Raw genomic sequence first — 19,161 nt, 5'->3', positions numbered from 1 at the left:
CGTCCATTCCCTTGCCCGAGAGTCTTCAACCCCACATCCAACCCTTTGCCTTGCGCATTCCCCGATCGCTCGCCCGTCCTGCAAATCATCGACCTCCCGCGCCGTTCTTCCGATTCCCTCTTCTTTTGCGCCACAGAAACCTGCCTTCACAATGTCCTTCCTCGGAGGCGCCGAGTGCTCGACCGCCGGCAACCCGCTCAGCCAGTTCACAAAGCACGTACAGGATGACAAGTCGCTGCAAAGAGATCGCCTGGTCGGCCGGGGGCCGGGCATGCAGGAGGGAATGCGCAGTCAAGCCATGCCTGGAGGCCAAGAGCATGTACGTGTCAGCTGCTCGACCGGGCGGGGAAGCGGAAGCGCTGACGGCTGATGATGCAGATGATGGACGAATTCATGCGCGAGCAATCCCACCTCCCCCAAGGCGCCGGCCCGGCCTCGCCATTCGCCATGGAGCAGATGCGCCGAGAGCTGGAGCAAGCCTCGCGTGCCCAACACAATGCCTCGCCCGCTTGGGCCGCCGAATTCGACGCCGGCAGAGAAGCAAGTCCCGTCGGCCCCGCCTTCCAAAACGCGCGCCCGGGTTTCAGTGCTGCAGAGTTTGCCAAGTTCGAACAGATGGGAACAAACGCACCAGGCAGAACAGCAAGTCCGGTTACAAGCGGCCCCGCGGGGATGATGGGCTACCAGCGTCCCATGTACGGCATGGGGATGGGCATGGGCATGGGAATGGGAATGGGCATGATGGGATCTCCTATGATGCACAATCAACAGTTTCAGCAAGCTCCGCAAGAGTCCAAGGGCAAGGAGCGGATGGTGGAGCTTGATGACAAGGACTGGGAGGCCCAATTCGCACAACTCGAGACGACAGGCCAGCAAGACATGGATGCTTTGGACAAGGAAGCGAATGCAGCAATGGAGGCGGAGTTGAATGACATAGACAGGTCAGTCCTTTCCGAGACTAACGAGTTTGGCGGTTTTGAAAGCATTTGGCGGGGCATACAAGCTGAGACCGCAAATGCCAGAGCTCTCGCGGACGACGATTTCACTCAAAATATGCACATGGGCGATTTGGAACAATGGGAGGGCTTCGATGGCCTGAACACACACTCCTCCCTGCGCGACCCGAGCATGGGCGACTACATGTTTGAGCAGACGAACCCTTTTAAGGACGTCACCGATCCATTTGCAGAAGGGCTCGCCATCTTACAGAATGGTGGCAACTTGTCTTTGGCCGCGCTCGCTTTCGAGGCGGCAGTGCAAAAGGATCCTCAACATGTCGAGGCGTGGACGAAACTGGGTGCAGCCCAGGCACAGAACGAGAAAGAATCTCCGGCAATTCGAGCCTTGGAGCAAGCCATGAAACTTGATCCTAATAACCTCGAGGCTCTCATGGGTCTCGCCGTCTCTTATACGAACGAAGGGTACGACAGCACCGCCTACAGGACGCTGGAGAGATGGCTTGCCACCAAATACCCGCAGCTCATCAAGCCTGAAGACGTCTCCACGGCCGCTGACGTAGGCTTCACGGACCGCCATCTCCTGCACGAGAAGGTGACGGATCTGTTCATCAAGGCGGCGCAGCTTTCGCCGGCGGGAGAGCAGATGGACCCGGACGTCCAAGTCGGGCTGGGGGTGCTCTTCTACGGCGCGGAGGAGTACGACAAGGCGGTCGACTGCTTCGGCTCAGCGCTGGCCAGCACGGAAACTGGCACCAGCAACCAGCAGGACCAGGTGCACCTGCTGTGGAACCGGCTGGGCGCGACGCTGGCAAACTCGGGGCGCAGCGAGGAGGCCATCGACGCCTACGAGCGCGCGCTGGCACTGCGGCCCAACTTCGTGCGCGCGCGCTACAACCTCGGGGTCAGCTGCATCAACATCGGCTGCTACGAGGAGGCGGCGGAGCACCTGCTCGGCGCGCTTGCGATGCACAAGGTGGTCGAGCAGGAGGGCCGCGAGAAGGCGCGCCAGGTCGTGGGCGACAACGTCGACGAGGCGGAGCTCGACCGGATGATCAGCCAGAACCAGAGCACGAACTTGTACGACACGCTCAGGCGAGTCTTCAGCCAGATGAACAGGCGAGACCTGGGCGACATGGTCGGCCCTGGCATGGACATTGAGAAGTTCAGGAAGGACTTTGAGTTCTGATGAAGGCAGGAGTAAAAAAAAAAAAAAAAAAAAGGTCGGCGACGACGGGCGAATTGACGCAGTAGTAGTGAACGCGCACAACAGCGACGTTGTTCTAAAGTCGTGAAACGGCTGCGCGCCGGGCCCTGGTACCTAGCTGCAGTAATGTCAAACGAGACGGATGGCCGGCGTTTTTCGGAGACCGAGGGAGTCGGGAGTCGGGAGTCGGGTTTCGGGAGATAGGACGCGAACGGAACGCGTAGCACCATGGGCGGCTTTGCTACACCAGGTTGGGACGAATTAAGGATACTTCAGGGTGATTCCGGTTTTGTCAAGAGATTAATTGGGCTTTTTTCTTTTCTTTTTCCTCCCCGCTCTCTCCGCACAGCCGAGCTTCGTCAAGCTTCTAGATTTCCTGCATGCCGTGCATTGGATTTGTCTGAGATGTGATGTCACAGTTCCGATCAGCAGCCGGAAGGCAGTGTCATGTTACGAGCGACGATCCGAATTCAGTGGCTGACGTTTGCCCGCGCTGGCGCGGCTGGTTGCTCGGAGAAAGCCTTCACCGGTGCGCGGCGCAGGACGGAATGCTGCCATCACGCTATGAGAGTTGTGGCGCGCCGAGGATCCTAGTTGGAGCAACCTTCTAGAGCGCGCTACTACCCTCACCGATCTTTCTACACTACTCATGTGCTCTGCTCCACTACGTACTACTACTCTTGTCCCGCGCTCGGCCTAATCCTGCCAAAAGCCGGCTCCTACACTCGAGTGGCTGTAGAGCCGTTCTTCCACGTTTTTTCCTACTATATTTCGGCAGATCCCATGACCGGAGAGAAGGAATCCACAAGGGCTAATTGCGAGCCTCAATCGGGCCTGTTTCTTCCTTCGCACGACGAGATTGGAGTGGAGTTGAAGAGATTGTTGTTATTAGCCGCTTTTGCCTTGTCTCTCTCCAGAAAACAGACCAGGGGGGGCCAGATGGATGCAATGTCTCGCATCGGCTGATCTACATTCTGGGGAAAAAGGATGGCAGCAACAGGGTGCCTGGGGCAGAGGGCACCGCCACCACCATCTGCCCCCCTGCCCAGGTGTCTACGCCAGCCTACCTTGCCTTCCAAATCACAAATAACAATTTCCCACACACGTGGAAAATTGTAAGAAGGCGGTGCCGCGGGCGGGCGCGCGTACCACCAACATCGGCGCCGGCCGCCCCCGCCCCCGCCGCTGCGTCCCACGATGCCCCATCCAGGATGATGCATTGTGCGTGTGCAGTGTGTGTCGCGCTTCCCCTTTGTGTGACCGACGACGGGCTTCTCCGTAGCTGGAGAGTGGGGAAAGACAATGTAAACAAGAGGGGAAGGACGCGTGCTCACCTTGCGACAGTCACTGGGCGAGTTGATTGTTGGCCTAGCAATTTCAGGTGCAACCCGTGCTGTTCGCAGTTGCTCGGTGATGACGACGTTGGCCGGCTAATGAAGGGATCCATGGAACGGAAGACGGACAATCCAACAGCGATCTTCACGGGTGTGCCTTGGACTGCCGCAGGCCGTCAAGTGATGGCGGTTTGCAGTGACGATGGGTGCCTACGTGGCCATGCCCACGGTGGTGTGGTTGCTGGAGGGGCTTCTATGTGCACATGCATGTAGCCGCCAACCCCAGAGTTTGTGATAAGAAGCGAGTGAGTGTCCGCCTTGCCCTATAGGGTCAATGTCTGGAGCTGCCATGATACCATGACCCCGGGTCAAAAAGCCAGACGGCTGTGTCAGTTGACCACTATCCTCGTAGCAAACGACGATCTGAATGATACTCTTTCCCGTGTTGGGCCATGCATTCGACACCAGAAGCTTAGCCTGGGCACGACATGTCGTCGTAGCCTGTGGCTCGGCATGGCGTGAGTCAGTCCACAACTCAATCCCCACTCCCTTACCGAGCAGCTCCGGCCACGCATCTGACGCAACTGTTAAAACCAGCCTTGCACATATAACCATGTGTGGTTATCGATCGGGGCCAAGAGGTTGGGTGGTATTGGAGTACCTCGGCTGCAGACGCATCAATGCTGAGATGCTATAAATGCACCCGCTATAACCGGCAATGGCTTTCGCCGCGTGGGAAGCCCAATTGGGCTCTCGGGAGCTGGGGCTGAATGGATGAGGCAAAGTCAAAAATGGAGGATTCCTCCCAGTCTTCTGGAATGCACAATCTCATCGAAGATCAAGCCTCGTCACTGTGCGGCGGCGCGCCATTGTTTCACAGGCCGGCCAGGCGCAAACGTGCCGTGCGGACATGCTTGTCTGGGAAGGGAGCAGCGGAGGGCGTTTGGTTTGCTCAGGCTGCAAGGTTCAGAAAAGGTTATTGAGCCAAGGCGGTCGGGAAGTTTGGACGGCAGGGACATGGATGCATTGAGGTCGTCGGCAAACGGAGGCCCGTGTCGCGGCCGCGTTTGGGGCCGCGCTGCCGGAAGAAGGAAATGGTGGAGCTCCGAGGTAGCCGATCTGACAGTGGCTCCGTTGCTTTTGTGCCTGCATTGTTACCGAGTGGGTATTGCTGCTCGACGGTGGCTGGAGCTGAGCGTGAGCGCGGCGTCAGGGCTCGGCGCGAGAGCTCGACGAGCCGCGCCCGAGCCGCGCTGGAGCCGCGCTGCAGTGCCCCAAACGCCCGCGGTGTTGGTGTTGCAGCTGGGGCGGGACGGCAATGCAGTCGCGAGCGTCTCAGCTTGGCGAGGTGGTTGTGAGGGCTGCGAGGGCTGCGACGCGACGGGCTTCGTGGGGCGTGTTGGTCGCGCGGGCGATCACGACGGGTGGCGCTTGACCGGACTGACGTTGCCAACCTGCCGGGTCCTTCTTCGTAGCCTGCATCGCAGACCGCTCTTCCGTGTTCCCAGGACGCCGACCGAGGTGGAGGGCGTGAGGGCCTCCTGCTAGCGCCGCGGCGAGATCGCGCGGCGGGAACGCCCTTATTTGCAACGACGCCGCCTCCCGTTGACGTCGGCGCCGGGATGCGGAGCCCAACAAGGCCTCGTGGTGCATGGCATCTGCCGCCGGCCAGCGTCACCAGTCGCATGCAGCCGCGGGCTAACTAGGTACATGGCTCACAGCTGACGGAGAGGGGCCGTTGAAGGAGGCAGGATCAGCAGAGGCACCCCCGGCGAGAAAGGGCTCATGAAACGTCGAGCTGCTTCCCTGCATGGCTGCCGAAGAGATGGAGACTGGAGTCGAGGCCACGCCGTGCGCTGCTCCGCTCTGGCTCCAGCGCTGCAGCGGTGCAGCGTGCAGTGCAGTGCAGTGCAGCGCCGCTCGCCCGCCACCGTCGCAGCGCAGCAAGCAGCGCAGCAGCGCAGCAGCCGCCGCGCGGAGGTGAGGCCAGGACAAGTCCGGCTACTCGATATCGTCGACGGCCTTTCTGGCCCCAGGACGCCCATCGCCGCCGTCAGCAAGGAGCGTCACGCGTCCCCCAGCGCTGCTCGGGCTGTCCATTCTCATCTCATGCCCCCATGGCCCCTTGTCACCGCCCGGCCCCAGGCCGCGCGCCCTTGCAGTCCATGCGAGTCGCGGAGTCGCGGAGTCGCGGAGCTGCGAACACGCGGCGGAGTCGCGCTCAGCTGGTCGCTCCCGCGCTGTCCCAAGACGAGCAAACGGCAGCGACGGCCGCGCGACGACGGGCGGGTGCCCACAGTGCCACAGCCCGCACCCACACAGCGCGTGCCGAACAGCTCACAGTGACAGGGGCGCCCGACCCCGGCCGCCGTCTGTGCGCAGCCAACGAGCAGCCTGGACGACCGTGCTTGGCGCTGTGACACAGGCACTAGGGCGCGTGCGGTGGGCCCAGGGCCTTACCGTCTATATCCCTGCGATTCGGGAGCATCAGGGCGTCTATTATTACGGCGCGGCGCTGCGACTAGCTGCTGCGAATGCGAGGCACAACGCCATCCACCTGCAAGGCGCGAAGCTACTATGGCTCCCGCAGCCGCGGTTCAGCAATCTGCATCGATGTCGGCTCCAATCATGGCCCCTCCGCCCCCAAGGCCTGGACGAAGCAGGAATATAAGCCCTGCAGGCGCTCTCCCCCGCGCACCTGTCTGCCCGCTACCTCAGCACGCCCGCACCCATTCCTCTCGCAGCCGTTCACGGCCCGTCACCACCGAGGGTTCCAGCTCCAAGCCATTCCCTCCTTCCAGGATGCCCGCGCCGCTGCTCTCCGCCGCCGAGTACGAGTCCATGCCTGATGCCGTCCGGTTAGTCCATCCAGCCTCGCCTCCTTCCGCCGGCTTGCTGCCATATGGAACGCTGTCTCACCGCGCTTGGCCATTCGGTGCTCGCGCCTGCCCCGGCTCGAGGCCGCCGTTGTCGCCCGCAGTGCTGGCGCCATGTGCCGTCCCGCATGCAGCTTGGTCGCTCCTTCCGCACCCCGTCGCGCTGCTAACTCTACTGCAACGTCTAGGCGCAAGTATTTCTCGTCCCTGGAGCGTTTAAGAATGGAACACGCCGCACACCCTGTTCCGGACATCAACCGCATGCCCCGGCGGCCTCAGACCTCGCGCTCCTCCCGGCGCAGCGACAGCCAACCCAGGTCGGAAAGCCGTGGCCGCCGCCGGCTGCGGAAGGCGCACACTGCCGGCGACATTACCGAGGCGGAGGCTCAATGGTTTCTCTCCCTTCCGGACAAGGTCATCAAGTCCTGTATGAGTCGCGAGGAGGCAATTCTGCTGGCCGGACGTTGTGAGACCTTTCTGCTGGACTCAGACAGTGCATCAGACCTGCCCAAGGATCACGAGACCTCTCCGCTTCCTGTTGAAAAGAGGAGGAGATCCAGGTCCTCGCAAGGAGACTCCGTGATCGACGCCTACTTTTCTTCTTCTCGGGAAACCCAGGAACTGCCAGAAGACATGCCGCCCCCCCAGACACATTCTCGCCCTAATACCGGCCACAGGCGAGCCTCTTACCGCAGGACGGTGTCAATCTCTAATACCATTGGACGACTGTCCACGTCTTCTGCTCCGCCTCTCCCTTCTCCTCTGTTCGGTCCCGCCCCGCAAACTAACCAGCGGCCAAGAGCCACCACCACAAACACCGGCTCATTTCGTTACGGTGGGGAGGTGGAGTCGGAGACCAAATACTACCAGGACCCGGAAGCCCGCATGAAGTTACGCCTCTATCTTGCCTCGCCCCACAAGTTCGATGAGGTGGTGGAGTATGGATTCCCATTGGACAAGCAGCATGCCACGCAGCAATCCACTCCCGAGGGCTCGCCCGAGCCGTCGTCCCGCGCCACCCTCTTCGAGCGCCAAGCCAGCCGCGACCTGCACAACTTCCTCCGGGACGACGCCGTTTCATTCCTGGACTACAGCGATATCGGCGATGAGTCGGACGAGGAGAGCAGCCTGGCCGACCTCGACACCCCGGACACGCCCGCCGATCCTGATGAAAGTTTCCACACGGCGGCGCAGATCCCCAAGTCCAACTACTCGTCACTGGATTCGAATGGCCTACCCACTCTGCAGACTAGAGCCAGGAGGTCACCGGACGTGTATCCACAAACATTCCCGAGCAACCGGGAAATGACACTCCGCATGACGCTCACGCGGCCGGATCTGCGCGCCGACGAACAGATGCTGTACGGCTGGCAGCAGCAACAACAAGCGCCCAAGGAAGCCGATCCTTTGGCGCTCGAAGAACTCCCGCCGGTGAGCGAGGATACCACTGGCATGCATGGACCCTTCGCCGTCAACCTGAACACCAGACAGGGCAACCTGGTCAGGAAGTTCTTCCACAAAGTCAAAAAGGGCAAGCAGTAGACTGAGCTTGTTCTTCTACGATTACGCTTCACTCTAACGTTCGTTTGACGACTGTATGATCTCTAGCTTTGTAGATTTGTTGTACTTTTAGCGGGCGTTTTCTGCAGCAGGCGGCTTGAGCTTTCTGCCGCACGGACAGAGTCATCTCGGATTGATTTCCATCTTGCATTTGCGGCGCACGTTGTTTTATTTTGATCCGGCAGGCGGAGCTGTTTACTTGTCCGTTCGTTCAGCGATGGGTGCTTTGCTAAGGGGTTGGGAGCCGGGAACTTCCATGCATTGGGTGCGCGTGATGGGCGATGTAGATTTACTACCAATATCAATACTCTAGGAGCGGCCAAGCTCACTTTTTTACTTGCTAGCCCTGCCGGATGCGATCAGCTGTCGTGTGGGGGCTTGCCCGAGGTGATCGTCGTCGCAACGTGGGTTTTCCGAGTCGCAGGCGCGGCGCTGACGTCGGGCGGTTGAGGACTTGAGGCCCAGGGAAAGGCCGATTGGGAAAGAGCGGCCGGGGCTTTTGACGCAGGTTATCGCGCTAGACGGGCGCGTAGGTCGTGGCCAATCACGGGCGGCAGGCTCCGGGAGCGGCAGTGCCAGCGCGTATCATCATCACCAGGAACCGCCGACGGGCTAGCGCCATCGCCTGGGCAAGAGCGTCTTGTGCAGCGGCGATAAGCGGGCCTGCTGCATCACACGATGCGCTCGAAGCGCCCGCGGCCACACGAAGGGTTTTTTTGCTGTGGGCCGCAGCAATCGCCGCCGACTGCTTCGACGCGGAGCGCTGCTCGCGTACGGATGGTCAAACAGAGGCCTGGGAGCCGGCGGACCCCTGGCCTATTTTGGGGCGCGCCATGCCGAATGTGCCACCGCAAGGACCACGACGGCAGCCGAGCACGCGGCTCTCCCTGCTGCTGCTCCATCACAGACCCTCCCCTCTCGCGCGATCCTCTCTCCAAGAACAACTCACACGCCCAGCATCGCGACTACAGCTATGTCTGCAGCGCCTGCCCGCCGCTCATTCTAGCAACCATCAACACCACACTTGGTCCATCCGACCTCCACAGTCTCTAGCCTTTCCACTTTCACCCCCGCGCTGGCCGCGACCCAACGACGCTCTCTCTCAGCCTTACCATACGCCTTTTTACCGGCTTTGCGCCGCAGTACATAACTAATCATCATGTTCGGTTTCCACCGTCGCACCCGGTCCTTGATTCCGGTCAAGGACCTGGCCAAATATGAGAAGGTAGCTGGTATCGAGGAGCAGGAGTTTATGACCGACGAGGACGAGTACGACTCGGAAGTGACGGATCCCACCGGCACCAACCACACCCAACTAACCTGGATCTACGTCGTCTTCCTCGCTGAAGCGTACGAACCCCGTCGAGTCCACGTCCAGCGCAATCGCTGACTGTCTGTGTAGCATCATGGCGTCCAGCCTGCAGCCTCAGCTCAAGATGCTCGTCTCCAGCAACGAACAGTATTGCAGCACGCTCTCCGACTCGTATCTCCGCAGCATCCTCGACTGCGCCTACGCCTTTGGCGCTGCCGCCGGCATTCTCTGGGGATATCTTGCCGATCGCGTAGGACGAAGGACCGTTGCGCTGGTGGGCTTGTACGGCATGTCGGCCTGCTGCCTGTCCATGGGTTTCGCTACTGATCTGATTGCGTGCACCATTCTCCGTTTCGTTGCCGGTCTCGTCAGTTCCGCCGTCGTTGTCAGCACACTTGCCATGCTCGGAGACGTCAGCCAGAGCCCGGAGGAGAGGACGAAGAACGTATCCAGGCTGCCGATTGTTGGCGTGTGCGGATCCATCGGCCCATTGATCCAGGGTATGGTCGCAGGAAGTATCAAGGCTCATGGCGCTATTTGGGAGAAATTCCCAATCCTTAGCAGCCAGATTGCTTGTGGCAGCTTGGTTTTCGTCATTACCATTGCTGCCACTTTCATTCTCAAGGAGGTTTGTCACCACGATTCAACCCTGCTGAGCTCAGGGAAGGGAAACGACATATCCTGCTGGTTTGCGGCATTCACCCACACCCACGACTTACGCATGCCGCGCTGCTTGGGAGGTTCCAGCCTGATTGTAGGGACAGGGCATGTCCACATGGGGAATCCGAGGAGCTCTTCGCGCGAAAGCGCAGGAGTAGCAGCGTTTCGACGCTTTTACGGCTCCCGTGTGTACCCATTAGGATTTGTCCTGCTGCAATGGCCTGGGATCGACCGTGTGGCTGTCGTGGATGGATGCCCAAGACCTGTGGGATACGTCACGACTCTTCGCCCGCTCTCAACCTGACACAGTCACTAACCTCTTTTTAGACGCTTCCCCAGACTTCCAATTCTGCTGACGAGTCCGACATGGACTGCGAGAAGGCTGCTTTCCTCGGCCAACCTCTTCCAGACGATTCCTCCGACATGCCTTCGATCCGCATCGTCGACTTCACCCGTCCCGAGCCCATCTCCATCGCTCAGTTTCTCCAGGCACCTTCCCTTATTGTCCTCATGTGCTCTTTCTGCTTGCTCTCACTCCATGCATCTTCCTTTGACGTCGTCCTCCCGCATCTGGGCCACAGTAGCTCCATGCATGGAGGGATGGGCATCCCCTGCGACTGGCTTGGTTTGATACTGCTGGCAGTTCGCGCCATCGCAGGGGCCATCATCCTCCATGCTGTGCCGAAGATCATTGAAAGATTTGGTCTTCTGCGACCGTTCCGCTCCTGCGCGCTCTTCTTCCCGGCTCTTTACATCATCACGCCGCTGCTGGCGTTCCTCACCATGTGCTCGACTCCGGTCACGGCCGTCATCTCCAGTGCGGCCATCATGATCAAGCATCTTCTTGCCGGAGGAGCGCAGGTGCTGGTCATCTTGCTCATGCTCAACGTGGCGCCCGACGCGTTTTCGGCGGGCACCGTCATCGGGCTCATGCAGGCGGCCTCTCTGTTCAAGGCGCTCGCGGTGGCCGTCAGCGGGGCAAGCTTCTACCTCAGCACCGACTACAGCGTGGCAGCAACGAACTATGCGCTGTGGACCAGCCTTGCCGTGTTTGGCGCGGCAGGTGCTGGGCTGGCGTGGTTTGTGCGCGAGCGGCCGAGCGTCGAGAGAGACTTTCCGGCGGAGGTGCTTTGCTGGGAAACGTGCTTCGATGCCGAGGGGGAGCAGCAGGGGTACTAATGGAGGATGGGTTGGAAAATAGAGACGTTGCTGCTGCGCTGCTGCCCCCTCGGAAGCATGCATTCTTCGGCGAGGCACTTGCAACGACGCGCGATGACGGGCGACTTTTTCATTGCTTTCCAGTCATTCCTTTGCAATGGGTGTTTACCGGCGTTGCATTGTTTCCATTCTGCTTTTTTGTTTTTTTTGTCATAGCCACTCTCCTTAATTATGCGCGGACTGTAGAGCCGCCACTCCTTCTGCCATTATTCAAGCCGCTGTGTGAGCATGCTGCATGCGTGACCGAGGTATTGTAGGGCTGGTAATACGCGCTCAAATGACGGCGCCGGTCGCTCGCGGATGGAGCCGAAGGCGGCAATGGTGTGTTTGATGTGCACCCCACGTCCTGGAGGACGATCCGTGCTGGGCGCGAACTGGGCGCACCTCCGACGCGTATCTGCGCGGGCGCGTCAGCAGGCTGGGCATCCAGACTTGGGCTGGCAGGACGGCGGCAGACGGGCGACGGCGGGCAGCGGGCAGCGGGCAGCGGGCGATTTTGACGTTGCACGCGTGTGGTAGCGTGCGGAAAGGAAGACGATGCTGCAGGTTCCCACTTCCCTTGCGCAGGGCTGGACATGGCGCCCGGCGGGAGAGGCGCTAGGCGGGAGCGGACCAACGGGCTCGAAGCAGAAGGCCACAACAGCGCAGAAAGCCACTGGCAGCGTGCTGCGTAGCAATTGCAGGGCTCTCCTGTGTTTCAGCGCGCGTCCTGCGCCGCCCCTGCCACACGCTGCTGACTCAGGCCTTCTGCCCAATATCTTGCCGCCGTCTGCCGGCCAGAGCCACCTCCAGTGCCGCCTTCCCTCTGTTTACCTTTGCCCTCGACCTCTCCCCGCCAATTGCCTCCAGTGCCCCCACTTCGCCTCTGCACCGATCACCACCACGCATCGATCGCCGCCTCCAGCGCCCGCCGAGTCGCACAGCACCCGGTCCAAGCTGCACCATGGCTCTCAGCGCCGCATACCAGTCCTTCCTCGGCGCCCCCGCCACCGCGCAGCTGGCCCCGGGCGCCTCGCTCCACTACGTCCCCACCACCACCACCGTGACGGAGCCCACCGCCATCCTCAAGCACCTGGTCGCCCAGGGCAAGCTCTTGAAGAAGAAGGCCGAGAAGATCCTCAGCACCATTGAGAGCAGCAATGGCCTCTGCCTCGATGTCGAGACCACCCTGGAGCTCGTCAACGGCGGCGGCGCCTACCTCCCGGGCCTGGATGACAATTTCATTGCCGACCGCACCGTGACGTTCCCTGTGGTAAGCACCCAAGCACCCCAGATCGTCCGGATCCGCCCTCTGTCCGAGACCGCGACTGACAGCCCTCGCGCGCGTAGATCCACATTGTCCAGTTCGACGCCGAGCACAAGATCGTCTCGATTCGCATGCACTGGGACCAGGCCTCGCTTCTCAAGCAGGTCGATGTCATCGGCGCCCGCGCGCGCAACTGGCCCATCCGCGACGCCAAGGACCAGATCCGCCTCATCAACGTTTGCGCCGCCAGCGCTCCCGCCGCTTCCAGCGCTCCTTCCCGCCGCAACACCTCGGCAGGCGACAGTGAGAACGGGAGCAGGCCCCAGACCAGCAGGAGCAACACCAGTGCCACTACCGACCCTCACGCGAGCTTGTCTCTGTTTGCGCCTCGTGAGGAGGAAGACGAGCCCGAGACACCCTCTGGACCCAGGGTGGAGCGCGCGAGGGCGAGCAAGCCAGTGTCGCGCGGCCTGCACGAGATCATCTCCCCCGAGCACCAGGCGCCTGAGCGCAGCGCTTCTCCCGCCAAGGCCGGCGCTGCCAAGCACTACCACCCGATCAGAATCTTTGAGAATGAAGGCGAGACGCAGGAGGAGGAACCCGCGCATCGCGGCATCAAATCCAACGCGAAGAAGTATAACCACTTCGAGTTCGGCGAGGGCGAGGATGCTCCCCAGGCCGAGCAGAGGCCGGCCTCCAAGTCCAAGAAGCACACGCCGCAATGGGGATTCGAGGACTTTGCGACCCCCGAGAAGACGCGCACCAAGATCCTGCCACAGCACACCAAGTCAATCGGATGGAGTGACGACGAGGTACGTACTTTCGCCCTGGGTGGCGATGCATGCCGGATAGTAAATCGAATTTTGCGGTAGAGCTGACATGTGCACGCTTTCTATAGGAACCCGAGGAATCTCCCGTCAAGCGTCCCGTGGTGCACCAGCCGCGCAAGGATGCCAGGACTCACTTCGACTTTGACGACGAAGCTACCCCTGTGGCTCAGAGGACCAAGGAAGTCAGCGGCAAGGGCAACAAGCACAGCAAGGGTCTTGGTCTCTACCAGGACCCCATCCTTGACGAGGAGGAAGAGATGGGCAAGAATGGCCCGCTCCGCGAGACCAGCAAGAACACCAACTCCAACAAGCACATTGGCAGTTCTTTCGAAATCAGTGACGACAGCCCCAACCCATCCCACGTTGCCAAGCCGAACAATGAGAACACCAACGGCGGCGGGATGAAGAAGCTGTACCAGGACCTGGACGCCAACTGGGAATCCACCGACAAGCCCGCCCGCAAGGAGCGTGGCATCAACATTGGTGGTGACGGAATGGGTGGCAAGAAGGGCAGCAACCGCGACTGGATGTTTGGAGAGGACGACGCTGAGGAGGACAAGGGGAGGAGCACCATCACCGGCAGGAAGATCACTACGATGAGGGACCCCAACAAGACTTCCGGGGGTTCCTTCTGGGATTTCTAAGCTTCCAATCAAAGAGGCGGGATGCTGGTAATGGTTCTTATTCTTTAATATTCACGAACTTCACGAGCTCAGGACGAATACGCAGCTCTTCGTCTTCAGGCAACGGCCACCTTCTTCTCTTCAGTTGGATTTTCCCTTTCACTTCCTTGGCCACCATTTGCGGATCGAATTGTCAAGGGGTTTCTGCTCGACGGACTAACAAAGTCGGCCCACGGTCCTTTTCACTTCTTCTTCTTCTTTTCCATTCTCTTTGGATGGAAGCATTTTCATGGTTGTTGGTATAGATGGGCTTGGCTGGAGGGTGTGGATTGGACCTGCATTCGGCGGAGCTAAAGGAGTATATGAGCGTGGGAGGCGCCATTGCGAGGATGGTGAGCACACGTGTTGCGAGACACTATGCGCTTCGAGAGAAACGGAGAGAGGGAATGCGTCTTTGTTGGACCTGCTTGCTTGGATCTTGTGTGTCAAGGGTACATCGCCGATGGGAAAAGTTCAGGCGCAAAGCAACAGAAGGCCACACACTTTTGAATTGTATTATCTTGATTCTGTACGATATTCTATTCCACGCGCGCTTCTCTCTCCCGCGGAAAGTTTTACCAAAGTGGGTGATGTTCTTGGACTTCGTACTGTTGAGCGGAGTGCAGGTCGTTGCAGTGGAGATGAAAAACCTGTGGCATGTAGGAATACACACAGATCACGAATGTCTTCGATATGCTGTGTGCAACTTTCAAGGGAGAGAAGGGCCATTGCCCCGTGTCGAGAAAGTCCGTGTCAAATAGTAAGTGACTCGTTACACTTCAACTATTACCTGTTAACAGTTGGGCTGAGAGGCTATCTAACTTCAGTCGGGAAGGCATATCCAACCATGGACGGGATTACTGCACAACGCTACGTAAGTGAAGTCGTTGACATAGCCTTGGGCTATGCGCAGCTGGCAGCCCGGAAGAGTGTTGCTTTCGGACTGCCCAGCCCATCGGACCACACGTGAGAGATGACTACATACGGTGCGTTTCCAGGAGGCTCGAAGCAAATCCAAGCCTTTGCTGGAAGGGGTTTCAAAGTCATGTACCGTGATGACAGGTATCACATCGTCATCGGCCAGCAACTGTGCCGCCCTGTGGAAGCCGCCCGCATCTTCGCCAACGTGACGACAGCAACGCTGTTGCGAGGCGTGCTTCGTTTCAAACGTTTTTCCGTCGATGCAATCTGCTCGACGGGCATCCCCATCGTAGTTGGAATTGATTTCTTCCCCATAGGTGGAACATGCTCGATGCGGACCAGAAATTGCGATGAAAGGTTGCGATCTACTCGCATAATCTATAGGCTGCTTCAATCGTCATCAGCTGGGAATTCTCACCTCTCGACTACACGAACCTTTCATACTGAGTCTATGCCACGTTGTATTATCTAATTTCCATTTGATCATCCATTTGGAAGTCCCGAACAGTCTTTCAGCCGTGGCTTGGAAACTCTTCGGCAAGGAAGATGGTAGACAGGATGAAGGTGTCCAGAGGCGGTGGCGGCTAGTCCAGTTGGCCACGCGAGTAGGCTTCTGCTCTCAGAGTCACCAGTTCGTTTACCATTCTCGCCGTGGGGTTGAACAAGGCTTGGTGTTTCGGCCACAAACATCTTTTTCCCTCTCTTCAAAGTCGCTTCTGTGCGTTCCCAATGTCATCCAACATATCAAGTAGGTAGTCAGCTGTCGCTAGGCCCTTAGTCGAATAATGTCAACCAAAGCACCTCACCATACTCGCCGTTAACCTTTCTCTCTTTTCAACTGAAAGTTAAAAAAGGACCCTGATCATTGAACAGATAGCACACAAACAGAAAGGAACGGAGAATCAATCCCGCCTGCCGAGACTACTTTGAGTCAAAAGCACTGACTATCGATTCGTTCAAATCATGGCACGACAGAGGGGGTTGCCAAGGCGAGAAGGAAGCGAGATGAAATGATCCCACATCCTCCTGGCTCGCTTCAAGGCGACCAGGTTTGCAGAAAGTGTCTAGTCCCTGGTTCTCGGCGACGTCGGTGCGTTTATGCTTGATTTCTCTGTTTTCATGCGGATGGAGAAGAGTGGGGAGGCCAGTGGAGAAGACGTGTTTTCAAGTAAGCGAGCACGAAACAAAGATGCACGTGTGGCTTTCCTTCCTCAGCCATCATGCAAGTCATACACACGAGAGCGGGATTATTGAGGATTCGTATCTCTGGGTGGCCCGTTCTTTTGTCCTTCTGCTAAAGGCAACAACACGACAAGATATTATACACTAGAAAGATAAGCAAACTACACGGACAAATTCTTTTCACTGCGCGCTGGGACGGAATGATGTTCAACCACCTCGATTTCGACAACAATACAACTGCTATTTCAAAACCGCTCTTTCCCCAATCCTCCTCATGCTACACAATTGCTAAGGCACACGAAGACGCTCCATCATGATACAGGAGAATTTGATATCTAAGAAATTACAAAGGACTAAGGAAATTTCCTTCGGACAAGACAAAGATCAACGAGCCGCTTAGAGGTTGAGGTCGAGGTCGAGGTCAATGCCGTCCGAGCCGATGTCGAGCGACAGGGACAGACCGCCGATCTTGAGGGTGCCGGAGACGAGCTCGAACTGGCTGGCGCAACCGAAGTACTGCTCGACACCGAACTCGCCGCTGCTCTTCCACGAGTCGTCACCGTACGAGAAGATGACCGAGTTGGTACCGGCCTTCTCGATGATGGACTTGATGGCCGTGGCCTGCTCGTCGCCAGAGGCGGAAGCGGCACCGTTGGCGCTGCCCTGGTGGGGCCAGCCGGACTCGAGGTTCAGGACGTCGGAGACGTTGGGGCAAGCCTTCTTGGCGAGCTCGAGCTGGGAGACGACGAAGTCACCGGCCTTGTCGGCAGTGCACTCCGAGTTGAAGTAGGGCTGCACGTTGACACCAATGACGTCGATGGCATCGCAGAGCGCAGAGAACTCGGTGCCCTGGAGGATGTTGAGCGTCTCGGTGGTGGTGATCTTGGTGAGGGACAGGCCGGCGGCGGTGATCTTGGACTTGAAGCTGGTGATGAAGCTGGCGAGCTCAGAAGCAGTGCAGAAGCCGTTGAAGACGGCCTCGTTACCAACGACGACAAGGTCAACAAGCTCCCACATGCCACCCTGGCCCCACTGGATGATGTCGGTGACCTGCTCAGTGATGTCGGAACCGCTGAGGCCAGTCTCCTTGACGTAGATACCAATGATCATGCGCAGACCAAGCTCCTTGCAAGCATCACCAACGGTCTGGAGGCCATCGCAGTCGGTGGCGTAGAGACGGACGGTGGTGAAACCCTTGCTCTTGATGTCCTTCAGGTCCTCCATGACGCCGCTAGCCTCACGGCACTGGCCGTCAGCGCTGTAGGGGGTGTAGGTCATGGCCCACTGGTTGCCGTTGTGGGTGAAGCCACCGGCACCCTTGGAGGGGGTGGACGAGGCAGCAGAAGAGGGGGTGGAAGCAGCCGGGGTGGAAGCCAGGGGGGTGCCGACAGAAACAGCGGGGGTGCTGACAGGGGCGGGGGTGCTGGACGGGCTGCCGACAACGCCGTCGACGCTGCTGGTGGGGACAGCGGTGGCAGGGGAGCTGCCGCTGGGGGTGCCACCGAGAGGAGTGGCAGCGGGGCAGACGTAGACATCGTTGGTCTTGGTGATGGTCACGGTCTGCTCAGGGGCCGTGTAGGTGCCAGGAGTGTAGGTGGCGGGAGTGGGGAAGTGGGTGACGGTGCCCTCCGGAACGCTGGTGGTGTAGGGAGGAACAATCGTGTACTCGCCGCCAGCCGGGCAAGTGTAGGTGGTGGTCTTGATGACGCTGGTGGTCGTGGACTCGGCCGTCTCGACGGTGGCGTACGGGCAGGTGATGGTGGTCGCGGTCACGACCGAGGTGGTCACACCACCGTAGGTGTTGACACCAGGGGTCAGGCTGGTGGTGGAAGCACCGCAGACAGTGGTGGTGTCGTGGACGGTGATGGTGGTGGCCGGGATGGTGTACGTGCCCGGGGTGGCGTACGTAGAGACGACCGGCGTGGGAGCCGGAGCCTCAGGCGTAGCAGGCTGGCTGGGCACGGCGGGGGTGGTGCTGGGAGCCGGGGTGGAGCCAGGGACGCCCGCGACGTTGGAGCTGCTGGGGACACCGGCAGCCGGGCTGGAGGGAACGCCAGCAGCCGGGCTCGAGGGAACGCCGGCAGCAGGGCTCGAAGGGGAGCCAGCCGGGGCCGAGGGAGTGCCAGCGGGAGCGGACGGAACGCCGTAGGCAGGGGCCGAGGGCGAGGAGCCGGCCGGGGCCGAGGGAACACCGGCAGCCGGGCTCGAGGGAGCAACGGGAGCAGAGTACTCGGGGGTGGGGACGACTGTTTGGCGAGGGTCAGAATATGGCGTGGCAATGACATCTGGGATGGGAGCGGGACTCACTGGTCGCGGGGCCGGTGACGGTGGTCACGTAGGTGGTGCAACCGCAGACCTCGCCATCATCGTTGCGGACCTCGAGGGGGCTGCGGCGGTTGTGGAAGGCCTGGTGGCGGTCGTGGACACCAGCAGCAGCAGCGTTGCCGAGCAGGGCCGTGGCGGCCACGGCAATAAGAGCAGACTTCATGTTGATTACAAGTGCAGCAACAAGAAAGATTAGAGATTAGAGAGCGGACCGCTGAAAGAGTGAAGCGGAGGTAACGAGCAGAGGAAAAGAGCGACTGGGGCAAATGCCTTGCACTGGTCGTGAGAGCTAGATGCCGTGGTGAGGGATTGGATGGACGGTGGGCAGCCCGCCTTTTGATGGAGGCAGCCAGCGGCCAGGGGCGGCGTTGAGATTGTGCCTGGGCGATCGCTGGATGGCGCAGCCGGCCGCATCAGGCAATTGAGAGGCCATGGGCAGTTCTGGGGATCCGGAGCCTGGCTATTTTCGGGCGTGGTGGTGCCGAATGCTGCAATCTCCCCTGGAGCACTGGCCGCCGCTAACATGGGCCCCAGTGCGGGCGGCCCTCACCCCCGGCAAAAAGGCGCCGCCCGAGTCTTGTCTTGACGCCCGCCACCGCCTGCTAACGCGGGGGAGCTAGCGGCCGCGTGCTGCGCGTTCCTGGCGGTGCTGCCACCAGGCGCCGCCCGAGCCCCTCGTGCTGCCGGCTAGCCACACGCCCACGACACCGCCGTCCTTCGTCCTCCACGCTTCCGATCAGCACTGCGAAATGAGGTGGTCGTATCCTTGGCTGCCAAGCAGCACCATGGGCCAAGCGCTCCAGTATTGTTCCACTTCTTGCTGGTCCCCACCCGCGCCGTGACCAGTCCCCGTGCGGACTGGCCCTATGACG

At 59.9% G+C, this 19,161-nt stretch overlaps 5 protein-coding genes across 5 annotated transcripts; 4 read left to right on the top strand and 1 right to left on the bottom strand.

Annotated features, from left to right (window-relative positions):
* Nucleotides 1-151: 151 nt before the first annotated feature.
* On the top strand, nt 152-2,145 carry BKCO1_5400038 (peroxisomal targeting signal receptor; the record flags this gene model as incomplete). The annotated part of the gene is made up of 2 exons (XM_020277244.1): nt 152-319; nt 379-2,145. The coding sequence occupies 2 exons, from the start codon at nt 152-154 to the stop codon at nt 2,143-2,145; spliced, it is 1,935 nt and encodes a 644-aa protein (XP_020127160.1).
* A 4,154-nt stretch (nt 2,146-6,299) lies between these two features.
* Nucleotides 6,300-7,915, top strand: BKCO1_5400037 (mucin-like protein; the record flags this gene model as incomplete). The annotated part of the gene is made up of 2 exons (XM_020277243.1): nt 6,300-6,355; nt 6,562-7,915. 2 exons carry the CDS (start codon nt 6,300-6,302, stop codon nt 7,913-7,915), a joined length of 1,410 nt encoding a protein of 469 aa, XP_020127161.1.
* A 1,177-nt stretch (nt 7,916-9,092) lies between these two features.
* On the top strand, nt 9,093-11,084 carry BKCO1_5400036 (multidrug transporter; the record flags this gene model as incomplete). Its single annotated transcript, XM_020277242.1, has 3 exons — nt 9,093-9,283; nt 9,336-9,873; nt 10,233-11,084. The coding sequence occupies 3 exons, from the start codon at nt 9,093-9,095 to the stop codon at nt 11,082-11,084; spliced, it is 1,581 nt and encodes a 526-aa protein (XP_020127162.1).
* Nucleotides 11,085-12,066: 982 nt separating this feature from the next.
* BKCO1_5400035 (ntf2-like protein) lies at nt 12,067-13,843 on the top strand (the record flags this gene model as incomplete). The annotated part of the gene is made up of 3 exons (XM_020277241.1): nt 12,067-12,375; nt 12,453-13,181; nt 13,268-13,843. 3 exons carry the CDS (start codon nt 12,067-12,069, stop codon nt 13,841-13,843), a joined length of 1,614 nt encoding a protein of 537 aa, XP_020127158.1.
* Nucleotides 13,844-16,360: 2,517 nt separating this feature from the next.
* Nucleotides 16,361-18,452, bottom strand: BKCO1_5400034 (cell wall glucanase; the record flags this gene model as incomplete). Its single annotated transcript, XM_020277240.1, has 2 exons — nt 16,361-18,210; nt 18,272-18,452. 2 exons carry the CDS (start codon nt 18,450-18,452, stop codon nt 16,361-16,363), a joined length of 2,031 nt encoding a protein of 676 aa, XP_020127163.1.
* Nucleotides 18,453-19,161: the final 709 nt, after the last annotated feature.

This window comes from Diplodia corticola (assembly GCF_001883845.1).
Source record: "Diplodia corticola strain CBS 112549 chromosome Unknown scaffold54, whole genome shotgun sequence".
In the NCBI taxonomy this organism is placed as follows: Eukaryota; Fungi; Ascomycota; class Dothideomycetes; order Botryosphaeriales; family Botryosphaeriaceae; genus Diplodia; species Diplodia corticola.
The sequence above is the reverse complement of the archived record's forward strand: the minus strand, read 5'-3'. Positions and strand labels throughout refer to the sequence as shown.